The sequence below is a fragment of the Pectinophora gossypiella genome, chromosome 12, assembly GCF_024362695.1.
Source record: "Pectinophora gossypiella chromosome 12, ilPecGoss1.1, whole genome shotgun sequence".
NCBI lineage: Eukaryota > Metazoa > Arthropoda > Insecta > Lepidoptera > Gelechiidae > Pectinophora > Pectinophora gossypiella.
In genome coordinates, this window is record NC_065415.1 from 5,403,716 (window position 1) to 5,426,804 (window position 23,089).

Below are 23,089 nucleotides of genomic sequence, written 5' to 3' on the forward strand. Positions count from 1 at the left end.
AAAAAAGGGCGTTTATTTGCCTGTGTATTTTTATATTTTCTAATTTCCAGGAATTCGATTCCGGGATTTTTATTACTTACCAAATACATTGTTTTAAGAAGCCGCTCCCATAATTTCATTAATTTTACAGTAATAATAGCTAATTATTTTACTAAATGCCTAAATATAATTCGTAAAACTTCAGGATGTTTCATGAAAATGAAAATGCACTTCAAACTGCGCCATCTAGCTGCAAATAGCAAAAAAAGTATGCGACATCTAGTGGTGAATAGCGTCATGAATTATTTTTAAAATTATTCAACAGATGGCAGGAGTATTGTAATGTTACCAAAGCAAAATAATTATAGCAAAATTTAATGACTAAAATAGAGTTAAAAAAAAATCCATAAGGTTTTATTAAGCATTTAAAATATGGTTTCGTTAGAATTCATATTATAAAAGCCAATACAATAATTTTAACTGTAATTCCCTATGTGATTCCTGACTTATTTAGAATAATAATAATGGTAGGAATTGTTTTTACAAATTGGCAACATAAATATTGCAGCTGATGAAAAAAAAAAAGCAGTACAAAATGTACCGTGGTTATAGTGATTTTTCACGTATTATTTCTTTTATTTCCCTGTAAAACCTGAAATATGAGTGTGCCAATGTTACTTTTAACCTGATAACGTAGTGTGAACATAGAAATAGTTGATATAATAGTGTAAATAAACATTCTTGCGGCAATCATGTTCTCTGGCAAAGATGCCGCCGCGAACCCAGCGTATCCTACGCAATGGGCTTTGAATCCCACGGCGTATCAGAACGTGGACTCTAGCACCGTGGACTGGGCAGCTTTAGCTCAGCAATGGATCGCTATGAAAGAAGCTGCGGCGATTTTGGCGGCGCCGCCTGCGCCGTCAATGAAGCCGGACGCGGAGGAAGGCGAAGCCCCGATGGAGGTAGAGAACCCAGACAACAACTCGGAGCCCGTTGAACCCCCACCCGGCGCCGAATGGGACGCTGCCACTAACTCTTGGGGTTCAGCTGGTTGGAATCAATGGGGTAAGGCTATTTAAACAAATAGTTTCGAAGTACCTAATCAACTTAGGTGTAACCTTAAAACCTTTTTTTTAACAACTCTTTCTAATCAGTGTGACAATTTTATGCAACCTGGCTTTTATTATTGACCTACATTATATTATCGGTAGCTATTGAATACTATTTTAAATCATTGAATACATACTGTGAGCTGTTAATACCATGATTGTATTAAAATACAGCTTACTGTTTAATATCACCTGTATAAATATTTATAGATTAGTTTGTTTTATATAATTATATCAAGTCTGTACAATACATTCATAGGTATGTAAAGTATTTTACACTGTAACCTGAATAACTGTTAATAAAAAAATTATGCATCAAAAACTAAGTGCAAGAAATTAAAAAGCAATGAAATCCTACATTTTCTAGAAATTTAATATAAGCATATTATTCTTTCTATTTAATTAAATTTAAATCAATTTCCTTCTTTGAAATGGCATTGATTGATAAGCATAACTTTATCAGAGAATTATACAATACAACAGTAACTTTAAATAAGGTAATGTAAACAACTGACATGAAGTAAGTAGTAGACCTAGGTAGCTGATAAGCTAAATCAGTACCATTAAAACAGCTACTAAACTACGACGATTTGGGGACCTACCAACCCCATGTCCACCAATCTACCTCTGCCAAGATTGGCAGAGAGATTAGTATCTAATAATCTGCCTTCTTGGGCCTGTGAATGAGTGTTGAACTCACAATCCAGAGGTCCCGGGTTCGAAACCCAATGGTGACATCACACAAAATAAGTTTGCGATCCCTATCATAGTAAGATGATCCATGCCCTCAGAGAGCATGTTAACCAGTTGGTCTTGGCTAGTATTTACTTGAGTAATAATGGTATTATTATTAAAATTACATTACATTGATAACTATTATCATTACTTCTATCCTACATTACATAACATAACAGTACACGACTAACCCAATGGAGTAGTCAGAGGTACGTCCATCACAAGATAAACTAAGTAGGCTACCCACATCTTACTGAGCTTTCTGTTAGACCAATATGATATTATGGTGGAACCAACTGTGTTAGTGAAAAATGCACTAAATCACACTTAATTAATTTTCCTGCTTTCAAGGTTGGGGATGGGGCGCAGGCGGTGTGGACTCCAAAATGGGTGCAGACCCAGGGATGGCCATGGGGCCTATGATGGATGGGTACACACCAGATGGCACAGCACCAATGCCTGGGTAAGATATCTAGACCGCATTCACTTTCATTTTAATTATACTTTGCAATTGCAGCATGACTCTGTTTTATTATGATTGTATCAATTAAATGAACTTTAAGTTTTATTTCAATTATTGTATACTCTCCTTTATGACCTTACTTAGTCTCTAAACCTTCACCGCAATTTTGTTTGAATATTGAGTGTCATTATGATTAATCTGGAAATAGATAGATATTATAAAAAAGAAAGTTGAGGAAAGAAAAGAAATTGTTCTTGTTGAAAAAAGTTGTCTTGTATGGCGTTTAGAGATCTTGATGGAAATCACATGTGGCAAAAATCTGCAGAAGCGACTGCCTGTCTGATCTTCCAACCCGCTGTTAGAAAAGCCCAATACAGGTTAAGTCACATTCTTCCGAAAATGCATTTCTCGGTAATGTGGGTTTCCTCATCATGTTTTCCTTCACCGCTGAGCTCGTGATAATCATTTATGATCTAAACAATCATTGGTTTAGACCTGTGCTGGATTCAAACCTGCGACCTCAAAGTGAGGGGCAAGCGTTGTACCAACTGGGCTACCACTACACCTAGATACAAACCTACATGCTTATATATAATATTGGATGTGTTCTTTCAGGTACACGACGGGGTCAACACCGACATTCCAGCATGGCTACTGGACGGCTCCGCAAGCTGACCAGCAGAACAACAGCCGCGAAAGCAGTCGAGGACGGGACAGACGCTCCAAGAGCAAGAACCGGGACCATAAAGCTTCTAGAAGTCGAACGCATAGGTACGTTTAACCTCCTAAGACCGAATGTTCTTTATAAATCCAAACCCCATTGTTTAACTATTGTGTCTGGAAACTATTGTGTATTGTGTCGGTCTTAAGAGGTTAATATGGCACGTCATGACTTATTGTCACAACGTAAGTCGTATGGTGGTAAAAAATCACTCTTTGATCCTTAATTTAATGAAGACATTCAATCTCAACAGATTGTCTGAAAGTAAGATGATCTGTGCTTTGCAGTGTACATTAAGCAGTCGGTCCCGGCTGCGTAATTAGAAATGCTAGTTCAATACGTCCCCGCAGGCCGTGACAACTGGAGTAGAATTTCTAGGTTAATATATATGCTAGAAACCCTCATTCTACTCGTCAACCTTGCGTGACATATTGGTATACTTAGGAATTCAAAGCGGATAGTAGACATTATCCTAATCGAAAATGAAAATTGGAGTAGTCAAAGATACATCCTTCGCTAGTTGTAACCAGGACCAACGGCCTAACGGGCCATCCGAAGCACGGATCATTTTTCTTTCGGACAATCAGGTAATCAGCCTGTACGTCCTATAACCAGTGTAAGTGATTTTCGGAATTTGAACCTGGGACCTCCGGATCGTGGGCCCAACGCTCAAAACTCGACCACGGAGGCCGTTAGGTCGATCATTGATCTACTGCCGAAGACGGATTTTATGTTATGCCAGGAAATACTAGTATAGTAATAAAAAAATAGTAAATAAATAGTAGTATAGTAATAGTAATCGGAAATAGTAGTGTAGTAGTTGTATTGTTTCAATATTTAATTTGACAAACCAGAAATACAGGCGTCCGAAAAAAAAAATGTAATGAATTCGCGATTATCAAGGTTGATGAGATCATAACGCTTACGTTATTACTCAAACATGCTAACATGCCGTAATTCAATACATGCCCTAGATATTCAGATAATTAGCCTTGAGATTTTCATATCTGTAGAAGAGCATACTAGAAAGAAGAATTTTCAATTAAAATTGTGACGGTATGATGAATAAGAATCAAGTTCAATCAAGTATTACCTATTTCTTAATATACATATAACTAACAATGAACAGCCTCCGTGGTCTAGTGGTTAGAACGTTAGGCTCACGATCTGCAGGTCCGGGTTCTATTCCCGATGGGGACATTGTCGAAATCACTTTGTGAGACTGTCCTTTGTTTGGTAAGGACTTTTCAGGCTTGAATCACCTGATTGTCCAAAAAAGTAAGATGATTCCGTGCTTCGGAGGGCACGTTAAGCCGTTGGTCCCGGCTATTAGCCGTAAAAACACCTCCACCAACCCGCAGTTGAGAAGCGTGGTGGAGTATGCTCCATACCCCCTCCGGTTGATTGAGGGGAGGCCTGTGCCCAGCAGTGGGACGTATATAGGCTGTTTATGTTAACAATCTCAAATACTTAACAATCTCAATGAAATAGGATTATTATTAAGTGCAGTTTTCACTAATACAGTTGGCTTGACTATTATAGACGGCGTTACGGCTCGTCACCTATCACGTTGGTCTAACATAAAGCTTACGATGGATGTACGGTCACGAGCATTAATATGTATACACTTTGGTACCATGTCACATTAACTTTTTTGACAAATTGAACTGTAAGTCTCACTAAATGTCAAATATGTTAGTGCGACAGAGTCCTAAAGTGGGTACATTATATTGCTCATGACTGTACCTCTGACTACCCGAAATGGGATATAGTAGTAAGCTTATGTATATCTGTAGGAATGGTAGGCTGAATGAAGCGTAACGCAAAGGTGTGTGAAAGAGAACGAGGAGTGAGCGAGAGAGAGGACAGAATTGCGGAATGACAGGGAAATGGCGGACGGTTGTTTTTAAAGAGGAAAACGTAGAAAATTAAAAACGTTTAAAATAAACAAAGGTAAACAAATAATAGTTTCCTTCATGCCCTATCCCGCATAACTTTATAAATTACCTCCTCAGGGACAAAGGCCCCGTGTTGCCGCCGGTGATCGAACCGATAGTGATGCCGACTCCACCGCCCCCCACCCTCGACGCGGCCAAGAGAAGACAACTACCCGCTTGGATACGAGAAGGTAAAACGACCGATTAATACACTGTATGGGGCTAGTCAGGCGTTGAAGTAAAACAGTCTGATCTCAGGGTAATCTTGCGTTTATTGGGGTGATTGGCACGATATATTCAGATTACACAAGTATTTTACAAAAAAGTGCACACTTCTTTTTACAGTAATAACAGAAAGGCCGCGTATAGCGTGCACATGGATCGGAATCGTCTGGAAGAAGAAAAAATATGAATTTGACAGACGTGGGGGGGATACTACCGCGTGAGATTCGTTCAGGAATCTTACCAGACCATGTTGGGTAGTCTGGGTTGCTATATCTATTATAATAAAACAAAGTCTAAAGACAAACTAAGTTCAAAAGGAGAAAATTAAATCGAATAAATTTCTGTCTCGGACGGGACTTGAACCTGCAGCTCTTGTCAAACTAGACGAGCGTGTTAACCATCACCGGGTCCTCCTGTCCATACGAAATTCTTTACATCTATGTATCGTCATTGAGCCAACGCCTGTGCTATAAAAAACAAAAATTATTTAAGTTCAAAAATAACAACGCCACGCCACGAAAAAGTCGACGGATTTTAATGGAACTAATTGACAAGTCATATTCAAGTTTAATGATACAAAGCAGAATCTGCGACAGTGGCGCCGCGCCCGCGGGACTTCTTTCATGATACGGACTATATTTTAAAACTAGTTTGTCTTCGTTTTGTGATGACACTGGTGCTAATTCCAGGACACTTACCATATAATTTTATTTTAAGTGTTTATTGTAAATATGACTATAACAATACGTCACAAATACAAACATAAAAACTAGTCATTAAATAACCCGCCCCTCACTGTTCCCGGAGCAAAGGTGCCCACAACACCAACGCATTACCGCGCTGAATGGCAATGGCGAGCCTTTGGACCAGGAACAAGCCGGAGCGGGAGTCACCATTTTTAAGTTATACCTGTCATTTTCTTATTCGCCGTTGTAAAAACTCTTTTATATTAAAGATACTGGCTGCTTTTTTTTTATTTTTTTCTTTCTTGTAGTCTGGTCTTATATGTCTAATGGTTAGGTTAGTTCCCAAAGGGAAGAGCACATCACTGCTCCTCATTGCTTCTTTGCACAGGCAATAAGTAAATACATAAGTTACGCCCATTGAAACATCTCGGAATATATTAAGTTACATTGATTCTATTTCAACAGTGCTGAATTGAATAGCAAATTGAAAAATAATCTTTGATTCAACAATTCTATTCTCCTGAATCACTCATGCCTATAGTTTTGATAAAATTCACCAGGTAACTAAGAATGTTTGCAATTGGCCCATCGAATCAACATAAAAATCCCAAACTGTGTTATAACAATATGTATTGTGATATTAGCTTTTAAGGTATGATATTACTTTAAGTTCCTTGGTTGACCGTAGTATGTACGGCTCAGTGGTTTCCCCTTTAAATATAACTCTTTTCAGGGTTGCTAAGGTTGATCAATGATCCCACAACCCGCACGATAGAAGAAGATTTGCTTGGATTCGAAAGCTGGTATATTACGAGCATATATGGTATAAAGTACGGCTTTGTACAGTGGTTACTCTTATAGCCTCGTTTCTCCAACTAGACAATTAGATGTCGAGCGAAATCGTCACTAATTTAAGAGCCACGCTCTTGTCGGTGTAGCATTCTCCATGCTACTTTTTTATTTAGTAAATTTAAAATAATGATTAATTAATTAAGTATTATTTTTTCCCGGTGGGACCTAGGAAACCACCAATTCCAACTTTTCCTTAACTTTCAGGCTTAGAGAAGATGGAACGCGAGAAACAGCGAGCAATAGAGAGACAGCAAGAGAAGCAAGCGAGAGAAGCAGCGGAGAAAGAGAAAAAGAGATTGGAGGAAGAAGAGTTGGAGAGGTTGAAGGCGGAGGCTGATGGACAACCCATGGTGCCGGCGAAGAGCAAATTCGTAAGTTTGTGATCCATGTGTTTTGATTTTAGAACTATATACACTCTTTGAACAATATGACAGTTGCCTTCCGACCTGAAACATAGGTTCCTAGTTTAATCTCTGCAAATATATCATTGTCTATAATCACTTATAATTTGCACGATTTTGTAGTATAGCTCACGACTATACATATACCAGTTGAGGTAATCAGAGGTACAACCAATATAAGATGAACTTAGTGCCCACACCTCACCCAGCATTTTGTTAGACGAGCCAACAAAGTCATGCTAGTAAAAACTCATGTTAGTAAAAAATACACTAAAGATAAATTAATAACTCATTGGTGCAATATCGGTACCGGGGTTCGAACTGGCGTTCCCCTTTTGAGAAGCAAGCCGGTTAACCACATGACCACAGTTTTTTTATTGTATTTATGAAGGAAATAAAGAATTTACTTTTCTTTAAAACAGGACTCAGACTCGGAGAGTGAGTCGGAAAAAGAAGAAGTGACCGCGCCGCCACCGCCGCAGCTGGACCGGGAGCAGTCGCCGCAGTCAGAGAAGGAGGAACCACTGCTCGCCAAGAAGACCAAGGAGGAGATCTTGCAGGAAATGGTACGATATTTATACTCCTTATATATATAAGAGACTTTCGTGTATTGGGAATCGCAGTCTTGATGTTCTGGATGGTGTTCTCAAAGGTATTGAGTGATGATTCTGGCTCAGATTCAAACAGCAAACGGCTTGGTGTAAAGTGATTATAATATTTTCTTATAAATTGTGAAATAAAAACAAAATTAAGGTATGCTACAAGCGGACACGTTACAACACGTTGCGTGCTCGTTCAAAAAGTCGTTCTATATCTGTCAAACAGGGACCGTTCAGAAAAATGACATTTTAAAAGTAACGTTCGGAAATGAGCAAAATAATATTATTACGTCATGAATATTAAAAATTAACTTTAGATAAATATATGTAATCTAAATAAATCGTGAGCGTGATTCGCCACAAGACGATCTAAGGCGTGGCCTCGTCACCAATGCCGGAGAACTTGCAGGAAATGATACGATTAACTAAACTCCTTAAGGTGGCTCTCCCACGGTACGTGACAGCGGATCATCACGCAGAGGAGATTACAGAGAGTCACGCACTGCGCACCAGGAGATTTACACCGATGCGTGTCGGCCTGTGTGGGTCTAAAGGATTTTGCTTGTAATAGCACACTCGTGCTTAGGGAAACTCTATTTGATAATAACATGCAAGCGTATGCTGCAATGGTCGTCCCAGCTTGACAAGAGCTGTGTAGTCTAACGCAAAAAGAAAATTGGATCGAAAAAATCTGACCCAAAATTGTCGCTTCTGCAGACGATACTCTTCCGAATTCATCAGCAATATCACCGTAGAATTCCATTTTACACGCTAATATTATGTAATAAAAAGCTGCAAGTCCACTTGAGCAGTATCGGAACGTAGACATTTACAAATTGCTGACAAACAAATGACGACGTCGAATGTAAATTTACCATGCGATAACGCGCGTAATACTCGCATAGCAGTTAAAAAAGTAACTGCGATAAGAATACATACTGCCGCATGCATTGTATATAAAATTGTGTTATGATAAAGTGAGGGAGGACACGACAATTTCATAGTCTATCAGGCCGTCTATACCAAGTGCTACCCACAGGCGCGCTGGTGTGACCAACTTACACTGGACGATTTCCCTAGCATTATCCCGTTTTCACAGGGTCCGCTTACCTAACCTGAAGATTTGACAGGTCCGGTTTTTCACAGAAGCGACTCCCTGTCTGACCTTCCAACCTGCGAAGGAAAAACCAGCCCAATACAGGTTAGGTCACATACCTCCGAAACGCATTTCTCGAGTAGGGTTTCCTCGCGATGTTTTCCTTCACCGCTGAGTGCGTGAACAGGAATTCGAAAAACGATTTCGGAAATCACAGGTTTAGGCCTGTGCTGTATTCGAACCTGCGACCTTCCAGTGAGAGTCAAGCGTTCTTCCAACTGGCCTACCACGGCTACCACACAGGACAATAATCAAATTTGTAAAATTATGCAGCATAAAATGGCCACACCCACGGCGCCTGAGAATATGATTCCAAGAATTATCGTTATGTAACAATCTATTCGAGATAGCGATCGAACTAAATACAAATATTTGGAATATCATCTTTTGTCTTTTTACATAAGGTCTAACTGGATATATGCAAAATACCAAAGATTATAGGGTATCTTTGCGTTATCGGTAATGAGAGAGACCACCGGTGTTCGAAGTGCTACCCTGTAGGATAGCATAATTTCTTCTCTATGTAAATAAAACAGCAAAAAATTTAGTTTCTTATGTTGAGATCAGTTATTATTGTTTGACCTCCAGCAAAGCATTTTTATTATCAAATGCAAGTATATTATCTTTCCATAACCTGTGATACCAGCTGTAATCAATTGAGGATAACTAAAACGAAATCTTAATTTTAATGCAAATCTTCGGGATTTTGATTATAATCTTATTTTTGTTATATTTTACTGATTTTGGTTCTTTTATAAAACAAACTGTGTATGTTTTTAATGCTAGCAACGCGAATAAACGTGGTCAAACGTACTCTAATTCCTAATTATAAATTCGCAAATCAGTCAAAATGAAAAATGGGATGATTTTTGATCATCTTTGGCTGGCTTATATTAAGTTTTTATGGCTGATTCTCGGTAGTGGTTGCCTGGCACAAGTTGCTTCAGAGCAATAATGTACTGTTTTATAAATGTTTTTATGTTTTGTTTGTGTGCAACAAAGTATATTAGATTGATTATAATTTATCTTTTGACCCAATCATCTAGCCTGTTCATAAGATTGACGCAGGGTGTATGGTTGATCTAACATGTGTTCCCTCATCAGATGATGACAGTGCGTCGGTCGCTGACGGAGATCCTGCTGGAGGTGACGGACTCGGAGATCCAAACGGTGAGCCAAGAAGAATTGGCCCGATATACCGCCGCACAAGGTATTTCCACACATCTATGCTTTGGCCGCACGGCCCGACGGTCTCTCGCAAGACTTTACAATATACAACGAATAACTGTTGCCGTGTACTGACTGTGATCAAACTGTGATATTATAACCTACCGACCTGTGAAGAATAGTGTACAATTGTGTCTTTATTTCAATCCTAACTAAGTCTTATTTCAGATGTTGGCCGAACTGAATACATGTGTGTGTGATTAATGTTGGTTTTATTTATATGGTAAAAGCGTCGCGCCTCAACGCGATGAAGGCAAGCAAGTCAAAGGCACTCGCGGCTATCGCCAGCGGGCTCGGTAAGTCGTGCCCCTAATGTGCCCCCTCCACGAACTGCCTCGCATACTCCTGACAAACCTTCCGCTTGGTAACTCCTCGAATATGACTAGCAAACCTTATTTCCATCGCGATAGAGTCTGCGAGACAGTTTCGTTTCGACATAAATGGTGGTTTCAGGAGTTATCCGAAATTAAAACAAAATGGCGTCAAGTGCAAGTGACATTCAGTTCGAAATCTCGCGACTATCGAAGCGACAAATTGAAAAAAGTGCTTACGTATATTAAAGTCGGAGTGTCTCGACTGTCTGTCTTGTCACTATGAAAAAATAAAAGCGAAAATGGAACCACCATTTATGTTCCAGTGCCGTTTTATTTCAGCTGTGCTTCAAAATTTATACAGCATTGACCATGTGGGCATTGCGTGTAATTGTACAGTGTTAACACATTGTATGTAGTGGAATAATTGGTAAGAAAATTCAAAGAATTTATTTATCAATGTTAGTTATTGTATGTGAAAAAAAAAATATTTTGTTTTATTTTTTCTTTTATTGAAATAGCTATTTAATGTTGGACGTAGCATGGTTGTTTTCAATGAAAATATAATTATTCGAGACGAATAAGTCGTAATAAAAATAGGTTTAAAAAAATATGGAGGCTGTTTATTTTTAAATGAAAAGATTGATCGTTTTGCAAGAGCATAATGGTCTAGGCCCTCAGCTCTAGGGATTTGTCTGTTAAATATTGTTTTAGTCTGGCAACACCGGATCGGGTGTAGGTTGGCACAAATGGCCTCCTGTTGTCATGTTTCTTGTATGTGCAGGGCTTGGCGCGTACGAGAGTAGCAGTGAAGACAGCGGCGGGGAGGACGAACAGAACGATGTTTCCGACCAGCAGCTACAGGTAATTTTTTTTTTTTTTACCAAATTGGAGATAGCAGAGATTGTTTCATAAACAACCAATAAGGTTTCATTGGGCACCCTCAGGCCTGTTGTCTTAATTTTTACGCGGCTACGCAAAAAGGAGGGTTATTGTACCGTGCCCTCAGCGCTCCTCATTTGTCCGGCCAAGTAGCAAATGCTATAAATGGCTATCAGAGGCAAACCTACAGTAAGCCACGTCAAAAAGTTTTTTACCGACATACGAGCAAGTTTGAGTACTCATAAAAGGAATAAAAATAAGAGTGCACATGAAACGAGGCTTGGTGAAAACGGGCATTAACTTAAAACTCACACGAAAAGTAAAAAAGATACTTACATAACATGTTTTTGTACTTTGTCCGAAAGGTAACTAAATCACAACATGTGAACACACTTTATAAATTCAACGACAATTAAAATTAAAAGGCTCATTTTTTACAGTTCCAGCATAATAAAGATTATAATTATTTATCTTGAGTGCAATAAATATTTTTTGTATGGTATTGTAATAAAAAGGTTCATGTGAAAACATGATTTCCTGGAAAAGTATAAAGAACATTGTTTAGTACTTAAGATTAAAATAATGACAACATTTTTGGCACGGAACGCAAATGTTCTGAATTCAAAGAGCGTAAATGCCGTGGGAAAAGTGAGGTATTTGGGCACCAGGAAACTTTTCTTAAGCTTGGGGCTATGGTGGCACTACTGACGTGGATTTTTTTTTTACTTTTTTTTTACCTGACGTGAATTGCATTAACTACTTGGCCGCAAAGTACTGGCGCGGAACAAGTATGTAATGTATATGTTTGTGTACCAGGACATAATAAAGCGGAAGAAATTCGAGTTCGAGCGTACGTCGCGTGATATCGAGGCGGAGGTGCGGCGCGCCGAGCTGCGCGACGCGGGCGACCCCGAGCCGCAGCACACGCCCGAGCGCCCGCGACGGACATGTATGCACCTACACTACATACTATCTACGTACAACATCCATCACAAGATGAACTACGTAGACCAGCGTGATATGTGATGAGCCGTATCGCCGTCTATAATGGTCGAGCCAATTCTGTTAGTGAAAACCGCACTTAAGATAATTAACTCATTTGTCCAAATCCGCTAACGGGGTTCGAACCCGTTTGGGAAGCAAACCAGTGAACCACAGGACCGAGTTTACCGTATGAGTGATTATTTTTATGTCTATCTTGGAAATTATTTTAGAGGTAGTTGCGGGGTGTCTTATTAATGATTTATGGCTCTGCCTATCCCAATAGGGATACGGACGTGATTGTATAAATATGATCTTGAGAAACATTGCGCAAGACTCCCATCGGTACCTTTTCAATATCACAGGCCGCCATAGACACGTGAACTTTAGAACCATTCTGCTACCTTTGAATGGCAACACGCCTATTTCTACTACACGTCAAAAGGTGTTGTAAAATTATTCTCAATAGTGCTTAGCCGCCACGTGCTTAAGAAATGTGTAATGAAGTAAAATTGTCTTTCAGGGTCATCAGCAACACCACCCCCCGTGGAAAGCGATACTCCCGAGAAGATTCCTGAACGTCGGTTGTCTAAAGATAAAAAGAATTACAAATCCAGTGATAAGATAGATAGCTTTCGGAAATTGGATACTATACAGGAGGAGAAGTCGAAGAAATATAACAAGAAAGAACACACGCCAAGTCCTCAGAAGAACAACCACAAGAAGGAGAGCTCGCCGTCCACAAGCGACTCGGAGGCCGACTCCTTAACTAGTTCCAGTGAATCCTCAGAGAGTGAACCAGATACCAAAGTCGACGCGAAAGCAAAGAAACGTAAACGCAAGAGTTCCGACTCTGGCGACTCCCATAGAAAAGCGAAAAAAGAAAAACACAAGAAAGACAAATCACACAAGTCAGATGAAAAAAGTTCTTCTAAATCAAAACATTACGATGACTATGAGAAGTCTAGGTCGAAAAAGAAAGACGACTACTACGATAGACACAAGTCTTCTAGGAGTAGGGATTATGAAAAGTCACATAAGGATAAATATAGGGATGACTCTGATGAAGATCGGCCGAGAAAGCGGTCGAAGCGATCGCGGTCTATCAGTTACGAATCACGATCGGGCAGGCGGCGGTCGTCGCGCGACCGATCCTCGGAGCGCTCGCGTCGGAGGGACAGACGGTCGTACGACCGCGACAGCTCCAAGCGGGAGCGGTCCCGCGAGCGCTCCTGGCGGGACCACGACAAGTACGATAGGTATGAGCGGTCTAGGGACTACGACCGGCGGCGCTCGAGCAGCGGCAGCCGGACCCGACACCGCCGGTGAACACCAGGTTACAAAAGCAACAGGTTGTATTAGTTTACTTATTTTAAACACGATCAAACAAATTACCTTCCATCTCCATGAAAGAATAAGTCATATTTTTAAAATCTGTTATATGTGACATATAACATAATTGATAAGTCTGTTAAATAGAATATAACTAGAAAAAAATCGAGCAATGCTGTTCGATTGCTGTATTATCGTAACATACGAATCAAGTCAACCGAAGCCGCTTAAATTGCAGTTGTGTAGGAAACTAAGATAAGAACCTAAGGCACATTATATGTTGTCAGGAATATAATAATAGATGAATCTACTCATTCTGAATGGTGCTTGTAATAGAAAATTTTGTGAGTATTTATTATTATATTTCTGGCACGTAGCTGAAACGGAGGTTGTGATATATTATTCCTATTTTTTTCTCTTACAGGTGTGGCAGTAGAGTGCTTGCTTCAGGTGTAATTATCTAGTTTGTTGTGTATAGTTTTTCCCAATCAGTTAGCCCACAAAGCTCAAAGCAGATTTACTGAAAAATGGTCTTTTGAGTTTGGCTTGTACTGGTTTATGCACTAGCTTACATGATTTTATTCCAATAAAATTATTGAAAAAATATATGATGTTTCATTAAGAACCAAACCTGACAATGTATAAACGGAACTAGTGAATGACTAATAATTATCTTATCAGGTAAAGTTCAATAAAGTGGGTTGAATTATGCTTAACAGCTGATAACTGAATTTCACACACCAATTTTATTAAGATTGTTGACAACAGTTATGTGTCTCATTATACAAAGCAAAGGGAATAATGGGATGGTGAAGTTCAAGAGATCCTAATAAATGTTTTTGGTTTGTCAAGGAGTCCTTAAGTAGACATAGACTTGAATTTGGTCATTAAAATAAAATTTCAGAAATAAATGTTTAACCTTTTTTATTTTACACTGGATTGTAAAACATTGAAGTCAGTGCAAGAAAACACAATATAACATTATTCTCAAATACACTGTACAACATAAAGTTTCTAGGGTTTACCTAAGTATAATTTCAGGGACAAACCTTGTTTTTAATAAATGAGTAGGAATTACAATTTTAGTTTATTTATGATACCTATTCAACATAATCTTAAAAACATCCAATGTATTAAAAGTAGGAATTTAAAACAGTAATACTAATTTCATTACTGTGGGAAGTATTGAAAATCAGCTTAATTATAAATGCCAGTATGAAGAATACCTTATGGAAATATCAAGGGGTAAAAGAGCACCCTCATCAAAACAGTCAATAGCTATCTTAACACCAAAAGAATTTATGTTTAGTTTTGTATATCAAATTCTGAATTCTTAAATAATATTGCCACTATTTCCTTGGAAAGGTAATCTAAGAATAAATATACATTCTTATAAGACTAAATTACATTTAGGCCTATGTATGACTGGTACTCATTACACACGTCAAAATTCATTTACCAAACCTTTGATCACATTTGCTATATATAGTTAAAGCACCTATATAGTTCTCAATATTTATGCTATGGTCTACTGACAGCTGTATGAACTCTGTTAGCCTAATTTGCCAAGGCAAAAGACCGTGTGTACAACACAGAGGGCCTGTATATAAAACTAAATCTGGGTCTGGGATTGGAGGATACATTAAAGTAAGAGCTTCATCTAACTCTTGTGCTGTAAATTCATTAGAATTCCTTTGACAAGGAATTTTACCTCTAGCAATTTCTTGTATACATTGTGCAATTCTTGTCCGGCCATCTTCCGGTGACAAAATGTTAACCATTATAGTGTGAGCTGGAATACCATTTGTGTAGCCATTCAAATTTGGTTTGTTTGACCATTTTATGCAGCCTGGAATGCCTTTTTTGTTTCTCTCTACTTCAAGGAAAAGCTTTTCTTCATTTGCCTTTAAATCTCCTGAAAATATAAAATAATGCATGTTATAAGGTTATATCTCATTTAACATTAAGCGATTGTACTGTATTTTTTATTGAAACTCTAAATGCAGTTTATTACCTGTAATATCGTGGAGGCTGACGTAAGGCACCCCGGCCACCAGGCTCCACACGACCAGGCGCGCCAACTCGCTCAGTGACTGCTGTTCACTATCCGCTATCAACACTAAATGCTTCAGCTTTTTGTTCACCCTTGGTACATGTTCTAAGATCATCTGTATATCACTTTTCGTCACCTCATCCTTGTAGGAACTGCTTCTTTTAACCCAGTATCGGTGATAAACATTTTTCACAGCAACAAGTAAACTCACAACCAAATGTATTAGAGTAAACAAAAACTGCCGCAGTAGGCGGGACAGCATATTCGAGCAATTCACTGGGACACAACAATTGCACTAAATTACTTTCTTTTATTTAACCATTTTTATCCTAAAGTATTTCAACAAAAATCGACAGATCACACGGTCCTCCGCCGTCACCCGCATTTTTCAATCGACCAATCACAAGCGTCGGGGTGGAACAGATGTTTACCAACATAACGAAACAAACTTACGGATGCGTTCACAAATATTTGAATCTAGCAACTAATGTAAAAAGTGCGAGCGTGTATCCGAATTTATTGGATGTATCCGTTTCCGATCCGCCATCTTTGTTTCTTTCGCTTGTCAGACTTGGCTGATAAGGTTAGTAATTCGACGATTTTTTTAATTTTTCCAAAGTTTTACCAAATTCTGTGGATAGAAGGTGCGTTTATATGATTTGTGACAGTGACTACTTTGTATAAATCAATTCAGTGACAGAGTTGTAGTGATACATATCGTAAAACATTTATCTTCCTGTGACTTGTATTCCGACCACGCTGTTGCACGTTGCGTTTTTACTATTTCAGAAGCCTCAAAATGCAGCTGCACATCAGAGGACAGTCGACCCACGTTCTAGACGTCAATGGAGAGGAGACCATTGCCCAGATCAAGGTAAAATATGTAATTTTCACAACTGATATCATTTCATTTCGCCTGTGCTTCTAATAGAAATTTCCAATCCATACCTGACTTATTGTCAATACTTTCATATACTATTGCCTGTATGTCCGTCAACTATAATAAAAACATGGTTTTGATTAATTAACAAAACAAACTAGTTGTTAGAATTTGAGGTTATGTTGCATGAAGAGTGAATTTAACATCAAGGTCAAATGGAAACTGTTTATATTTGGTGAGAATCCACATACATTGTCATCATTCGTCTTCTTCGACTAATACATAGAGAATAATTCACAACAATAGTAATTATCATGCAAAAGTGACATTGTTTCATATTAAAACTCTTGTAATTTCAGGAGCGCGTGCGCTCTCTGGCTGGCGTAGCCGATGAGGACGTGACCCTCTCCCTCAGCGGAGCTCCCTTGGAGGACTCCTGCTTAGTATCAGAGCTATCTTCATACGAGCTTGACCTCACAGTCCCACTGCTTGGTGGTAAAGTGCACGGATCCTTGGCTCGTGCTGGTAAGTGTTTTTTAAAGTTATACCAAAACCTCTTAAGTAAGACCTTCCTACAATGTAATGTGTGACTCAATATTGACATCTACAGTTGCTACAGTATGGCTATTATGTTGAAACTGAATCATATTATTATGGTTTTTTTCAATCATACTGATCTATCTATCCTACCTATTTCAAACAAGAATCTTAAAATTTGCTATACTAAACTCAATTAGTTTCCAACTCCAATAAAACAATGTAAGTTTGTGTTTGTTCATTGTTTTTGAGGCCTACTGGCTGTTATTAAAGCCTTATCGAACATTTTACATAGAATTCATTTAAAAAAAATCAATTTTAACTAGTAATAAGTTATTCACTTGTTAATCGTCATTCCCAGGTAAGGTCAAGGGACAGACCCCCAAAGTTGAGAAGCAACAGAAGAAAAAGAAGAAGACCGGCCGTGCCAAGCGTAGGATCCAGTACAACAGGAGGTAATTAAATTATATTTCATTTATGTAACCTGTAAAGACCTACTACTGGGTGATGCCTCTTTCAAAGTGAAGCAGATAAAACAGATAAAATGCTGAAATTTTGGCCTCTGATTGGCCCAGCAATGTGATGCATACTTTTTCGGATTTAAGAACTTTATTTTCCTCATAAAGAATTACATTCGCTTACATGAGAAGAAAAATCACAAAATAATAGTATAATAAAAAAAAAAAATAAAAAATAAAAAGAGTTTATTTCGGACATGTTCCATAGTGGTTAGTAACAAGCAATAAACAACTTAATCTAGTGTTAGTAATAGAACGATAAAAATAAAATAACATTTACACACGACACGGCTCGACAATTATAAACAACAAGAAAACGTACACATTAACACAACACATTACTAATAAGCAGGTTCCCACCGCCTGGTCACCGGTATCTGCAAGTCCACTTCAGTATGTAAGCGCATCCAGTGGCCCAGCAGTGGGGAGTCCCACCTATCAGTCAACACGCTCAGAATGCCGTTTGAGCTGGAACGTAAGCGCCTCAATAGCGATGCACACCTCTTCCTAATAATTGCAAAGAAACAATCTGTATTGTGATCGGCAAACATTTTTGACGCACTGCAAAAACGCGGCAGCCCAAACAGCACCCTGAACGCGTTATTGTATTGAACTCTCAAGGCGCTGTATGAACTCCGCGTATATTCAGTCCACAGACTGCACGTGTAGAAGGACTGGCAGTACGCTTTAAAAAGCGTCACCTTAACCTGTTTAGTACAACGTGCAAATCTGCGAGCCAACATATTGCATCGCACAGCCAGCGCCCTGCGCTCCCGTTCAATATCCACATTATCGCTCAACGTATCGGTCACCCAATGCCCCAGATATTTAAACATATCCACTTTCTTCATCTCTGTACCGCATAAGGTGACTGGCGGTGTGGAATAAGTTTTAGACCCAGCTTTGAATATTAGAAATTCACTTTTGCTAACATTATATCTGAGCCCGTGGGATTCCGCGTACGCCTCGCAGATGTGTGATAATATTCTATAGAATAGAAATATAAAAAATAAGGTAGTTGTGGGTTGAGATAAAGTGAGCGCACTGCACACAATGTAACACAAAAGGTGTGTAGCTATGAATGAATAGATACTAAAAGTTGGTAAGCAACTATTCTTTGTTGTTAGTTCCTCGGAGCTATGTTTTAGTAGAAGTGGCAAGGAGGCAGATGACCCGTAACGTGACAAAAATTAAATTTTGATGTGATACTTTTTTCATCTTTATAAGTAAGACAATAGTCACCATAGAAAAATAGTCTACAGAGAAAAAAGATTTGTCTAACACCACTCCACATTATGTACTTATGACTTAAGTGGCTTTAGTAGCCCAAGTGCAATTCTTTGGTTTATATCACTATCAGATCACTTTTTTGGTTATAGATATTGTAAAGTTTTTTTTTTGTTACAGGTTTGTCAATGTTGTGCAGACCTTCGGCCGTCGCCGTGGACCCAACTCCAACTCGTAGGCTATATCTTGTAAATAAAATGCAAATATAACACCCATTTGCACCAAAATACTGTTTTATTTATTTGTAATCTTACCATCCTTATGACACGCTCCTTCATTTTTTCATCCAACCAATGGATGAGTTTGAACTTGACTCCACATAGTAAGCTATAAATGATATGGTTATAGCAACCCCAATGGCGCGAAAGACGCTTTCTGAACATGTGCGGACCAGGATTACCACACATTTTCCTGTTAGTATCTCTCATCGCACTAGACCGGAAAATAAACCAGTTTTAATACCTTTTTAACGAGGAGAAATGCCTATTACGTATAGCCTAGTTCATAGAGACAATAGAGGGAGATGTGCCCTCAGCACTAAATTATACAGTTCTGACTAGACAGCTCCATCGATTTACCCGCCGTTCGTTGCGTAGTAAGACAAGCGCTAGTTGTGGTTGCGTGATATCAAAGGAGCAATGAATGAATGACGTGGAATGTTTTATTTATCACATTTTCTTAGGGGAGCTTACGGAATTCTTATAATACGATCGTTACATATCGATGACCCTACATCGAAAAGAAACAATTTTATTTTTATTATTTTTGCCCCGAACCTATCATTTTGGAGAGGAGCACGTCACCGTCAGCCACCTTGGTGGACAGGTGGTGGTTTGGTGGCTCAGGAGGGCCAGTAAGAAACCGCTTGCGCAAGCGCGCCGTATTATGCTAGCCGCCACTCTGCCACTATGCTCTCAATCTCAGTGTAAGGTATCCCTCAATCTTTGATTGATGGATGTGCTATAATAATATACTCATTTTTTATAGCGTCAATACTATTAAAATTATAAATAAAACACAAAAATAAGTCAACAATATTACTTTTTATTCATTAAGAATATGATTCTGAGGAAAACCTCTTAAAACACTTCAATACAGGCTAAGGAAGACTGCTTGCATTGTCACTTGGCAGCTGTGGCAAAATATGGCAGCAGGCGGAATATTCATTAATTAAAATAATCTATTTATCCTTCTGCCATATTTTGCCGCCATAATTATAACTGATATGTGTTAAAACCTCCTTTCTATCTTTCCATGAAATGGAAGGATCAAAAGTCATTGCTTTTTTATTTTGACAGGCGTAACGTAGTTGCATTATATTGGCTTTCGTTCAATAGAATGAAATTATGCTATAACTCGTTACACCTGCGAATTTATTAGATTGTAATGCACAGGAACTTTAAATGAGTACCAAAATAGGACAGGACCAATAAGGACCTTAGGGGCAATATATCGAGGGCACATATCATGCAAACAATTTAATATTCCTCTATTATGGCACTGTGGCATCCATACACACTAACTCTAAAAAATCATAGTCACTAACAAAAACAATCCAACGCGAACAAACATAAAACAAAGTACAAAATACAACCATTAATAAGTCTATATCAACAGATCTACCAAAAAAGCTTCCATTTATAAAACAAAAATAAATATATAAAAAATTGCATAATCCAAAAAATTACCAGATTTTTAGGGACTTTCCAGGCGAGATTCCTTAAAAATATAGTAAGTAAAGATATTGTTGTATAGAATGATGTTGTTACCTACTTATGTGTTGATTCTCATTATTTTGATCAGAATAATAATGGGTTAATTGTGCCTGGGTGTAATAAAAAGGATCATTATTTTTACTAACAAAAACAAAGATAAAAGATGCGTTAGGTATGTTCGTTATCCATGAAAAAGCTTCACAGCGCCATCTATATTGTTTTTAAGGGAAGTAGCCTGGAAAGCCCCTATTTCGACATCGTTTATTGTTATCATTTATAATTATGAATATTTCTAATTATAGAGAAATGAAAAATAAGTACCTAGGTACCTATATAGTAATCAAAAAATAAAACTTGCGGTGAGTTTTCATAGAAACTAGGCAGGTACCTAAATGGAAACTAATGGCGAATTTAGACACATCACTAGGATATAAACACACAACGATAGTTAACATACAAATACAACATAATCTCATGACTAAGTATATTCCTAATCGGGGTAGTCAGAGGTACATTTATCGCATCGTACTAAGTAGGTATCCACACGTCAACGAGCTTTCTATTTGACTAACGCGATAGGCAGCCCTATCGCCGTCAAATAATGGTCGAGCGACCTGTATTAAGTAGTAAAAACTAACACACTACTAATACACTCCGGTACCTGCGGAGGTACGGCGCTCAGCGTCTGAGAAGCAAGCTGATAACCCACAGAATCACATCACAGTCAATTTGTGAACAAGAATATTTCGAAACTATCGATTGTGTGCTTAAATCCGTTGGTAGAACTTGAGTTGATAAAGAGATATGAAGATTGCAGGAGTGAGAGCAACGAAGGGACCAAATGACTATGATTTCTTATCTACAAACATTACGCTATAAATTCCACAGCCACAGTTGTAGTTCTTACACTAAAGAGTTACGATTTAAAGAAAATCCGTACACGGTAAAGAACATTGTTCGAAAATATTTAAAAAATTATAAGTACACAGGGTACAGTACGATTGGTGACTCAATAATAATTATAGTAAAATAGATATACCTATGTGCCTACAAACATGTTTCGTTAGTTGTACTATACATTCATACACTTTTTTGATGAAATTATAAATTATCTATCTACTTAGATAAAGGTAGTTGGTGCTTCTTACCGTGTACGAAGAACCTAGGTACACTAAGCTACAAAACAAAGTAGAGGGCTTTCGGAACATTATCTCCTTAAATATAAGGAATTGTTAAGAAAACATTAACGTGATTACGATTTTGTTAAACTTCCACCAAAATTATCACTTCGTACAATCAAGGCACAAGCGTTAAATTGTATAAGTTATGTACATTTATCAACATTACAATTAAACTCACTCATCTCAAGCAGTGATATGCAGTAAGTACCTAAATAACAATAGTCTTATAATTATGCACCACTTTTTAACATAAAATTGGGTACACACTAACAATAATTTCTATAAAAATTAAAGTACATTTTGGCTTTATGTCGTCTCTACAGTGTCTGGGAGCCACTTCGACAAAACTGCGCCTATACTACAGTCTTTGTACTTGAAACTACTAAACCTACAATTAAATGCATTTATCTGACTGTATTGAGCCATTCAGTAAAATCCCAAGGCAGTTTTGTCAAAGATTCATTTTGGGAATGTTTCTAATTCATAATTTCATGATTTCTGATAGAGTACGTACACAATAAATATTTCAATTGTAACCTACGTTTGATGATTTTTGTACAAGGTTTAAACAAATTGTATTGTGTTGTATTTAAAAGTAAATAATAATTTCCGAGATTCTGGGTATGACTGCATTTCTGTATGAAAGTATTATTCGAGCTCGAAATAACCGTAGTACCAATTGTAAGTACTTTATTTCTATTTCATCTGGGTTGTTTCATCGTCACTCATAAGCACTGCAACAGGCTTCTTATCCTACATATCCAGTCTATCGTACCACATTCACGAGGAATGCGCCTTCAATATTTGAAATCACATGGTATTACGTACGAGTCACTGTTTTCAGAACACTATAATCGGATTGCGGTTCTAACTCGGTGTCTGTTTCAACCGAAAACAGTTCAGCTTGGGATCCTGTGATTTCGTCCGTGCCTCAGACTTTGGGAGTGGTGTTCAGTTTGTTGCGGGCCTTCTCCCACCTGCTGATGTAGTCCACAGGGTAGCACATTACAGCGGAGAAGAGAAGGAAGCCTCCCGATACGTAGAAGGATATATCGTAGCTATTAGTCAGATCCATTAGGGCACCTGTAAAGGGAAAATACAATGAAGGTTTCACTTGTTGCAAAACGAATGACAGTAATAAATGGGATAATCGCTTGGGTAATGATGAAAACTGCCACTATAAATTGAAGGACCTCGGTAAACTACGTCAACAAGTTAGGTCATTGTTATGCGGGCGACGTGTGCGCAAGTTGGCGGCGCGCCTGCGTAGTATGCGCCAACGCTAACCCTCAGAGACCAGAAATAGCTGGCGCCGGCCG

General features: G+C 38.3%; 4 protein-coding genes across 8 annotated transcripts in view; 2 read left to right on the forward strand and 2 right to left on the reverse strand.

The window, feature by feature from the left end:
* The first annotated feature begins 554 nt into the window (after window positions 1-554).
* On the forward strand, window positions 555-14,205 carry LOC126371458 (arginine/serine-rich protein PNISR). Of its 2 annotated transcripts, XM_050016763.1 has the most exons (12): window positions 555-1,047; window positions 2,178-2,289; window positions 2,905-3,060; window positions 5,026-5,138; window positions 6,915-7,081; window positions 7,534-7,677; window positions 9,971-10,076; window positions 10,324-10,389; window positions 11,189-11,268; window positions 12,103-12,235; window positions 12,791-13,619; window positions 14,024-14,205. In XM_050016763.1, the coding sequence occupies exons 1-11, from the start codon at window positions 732-734 to the stop codon at window positions 13,594-13,596; spliced, it is 2,199 nt and encodes a 732-aa protein (XP_049872720.1). In that variant the 5' UTR covers window positions 555-731; the 3' UTR covers window positions 13,597-13,619; window positions 14,024-14,205. The 2 variants fall into 2 exon arrangements, with proteins under 2 accessions (XP_049872720.1, XP_049872719.1); XM_050016762.1 differs by having other exon boundaries at window positions 12,791-14,205.
* A 301-nt stretch (window positions 14,206-14,506) lies between these two features.
* Window positions 14,507-16,054, reverse strand: LOC126371524 (dehydrodolichyl diphosphate synthase complex subunit NUS1). The gene is made up of 2 exons (XM_050016845.1): window positions 15,614-16,054; window positions 14,507-15,514 (listed from the first exon to the last, which is right to left on the reverse strand). Exons 1-2 carry the CDS (start codon window positions 15,912-15,914, stop codon window positions 15,051-15,053), a joined length of 765 nt encoding a protein of 254 aa, XP_049872802.1. The 5' UTR covers window positions 15,915-16,054; the 3' UTR covers window positions 14,507-15,050.
* A 53-nt stretch (window positions 16,055-16,107) lies between these two features.
* On the forward strand, window positions 16,108-19,101 carry LOC126371552 (FAU ubiquitin-like and ribosomal protein S30). Of its 2 annotated transcripts, none has more exons than XM_050016877.1 (5): window positions 16,108-16,235; window positions 16,442-16,526; window positions 16,892-17,057; window positions 17,431-17,524; window positions 18,995-19,101. In XM_050016877.1, exons 2-5 carry the CDS (start codon window positions 16,452-16,454, stop codon window positions 19,050-19,052), a joined length of 393 nt encoding a protein of 130 aa, XP_049872834.1. In that variant the 5' UTR covers window positions 16,108-16,235; window positions 16,442-16,451; the 3' UTR covers window positions 19,053-19,101. The 2 variants fall into 2 exon arrangements, with proteins under 2 accessions (XP_049872834.1, XP_049872835.1); XM_050016878.1 differs by having other exon boundaries at window positions 16,205-16,296.
* A 797-nt stretch (window positions 19,102-19,898) lies between these two features.
* LOC126371467 (monocarboxylate transporter 3) overlaps window positions 19,899-23,089 on the reverse strand; it is a 38,403-nt gene continuing 35,212 nt past the window's right edge. For all 3 annotated transcript variants that reach the window (XM_050016775.1, XM_050016776.1, XM_050016777.1), the window contains exon 9: window positions 19,899-22,853. In XM_050016775.1, coding sequence (XP_049872732.1) covers window positions 22,702-22,853 — 152 coding nt within the window. In that variant the 3' untranslated portion in view covers window positions 19,899-22,701. The remainder of the gene's footprint in view (window positions 22,854-23,089) is intronic.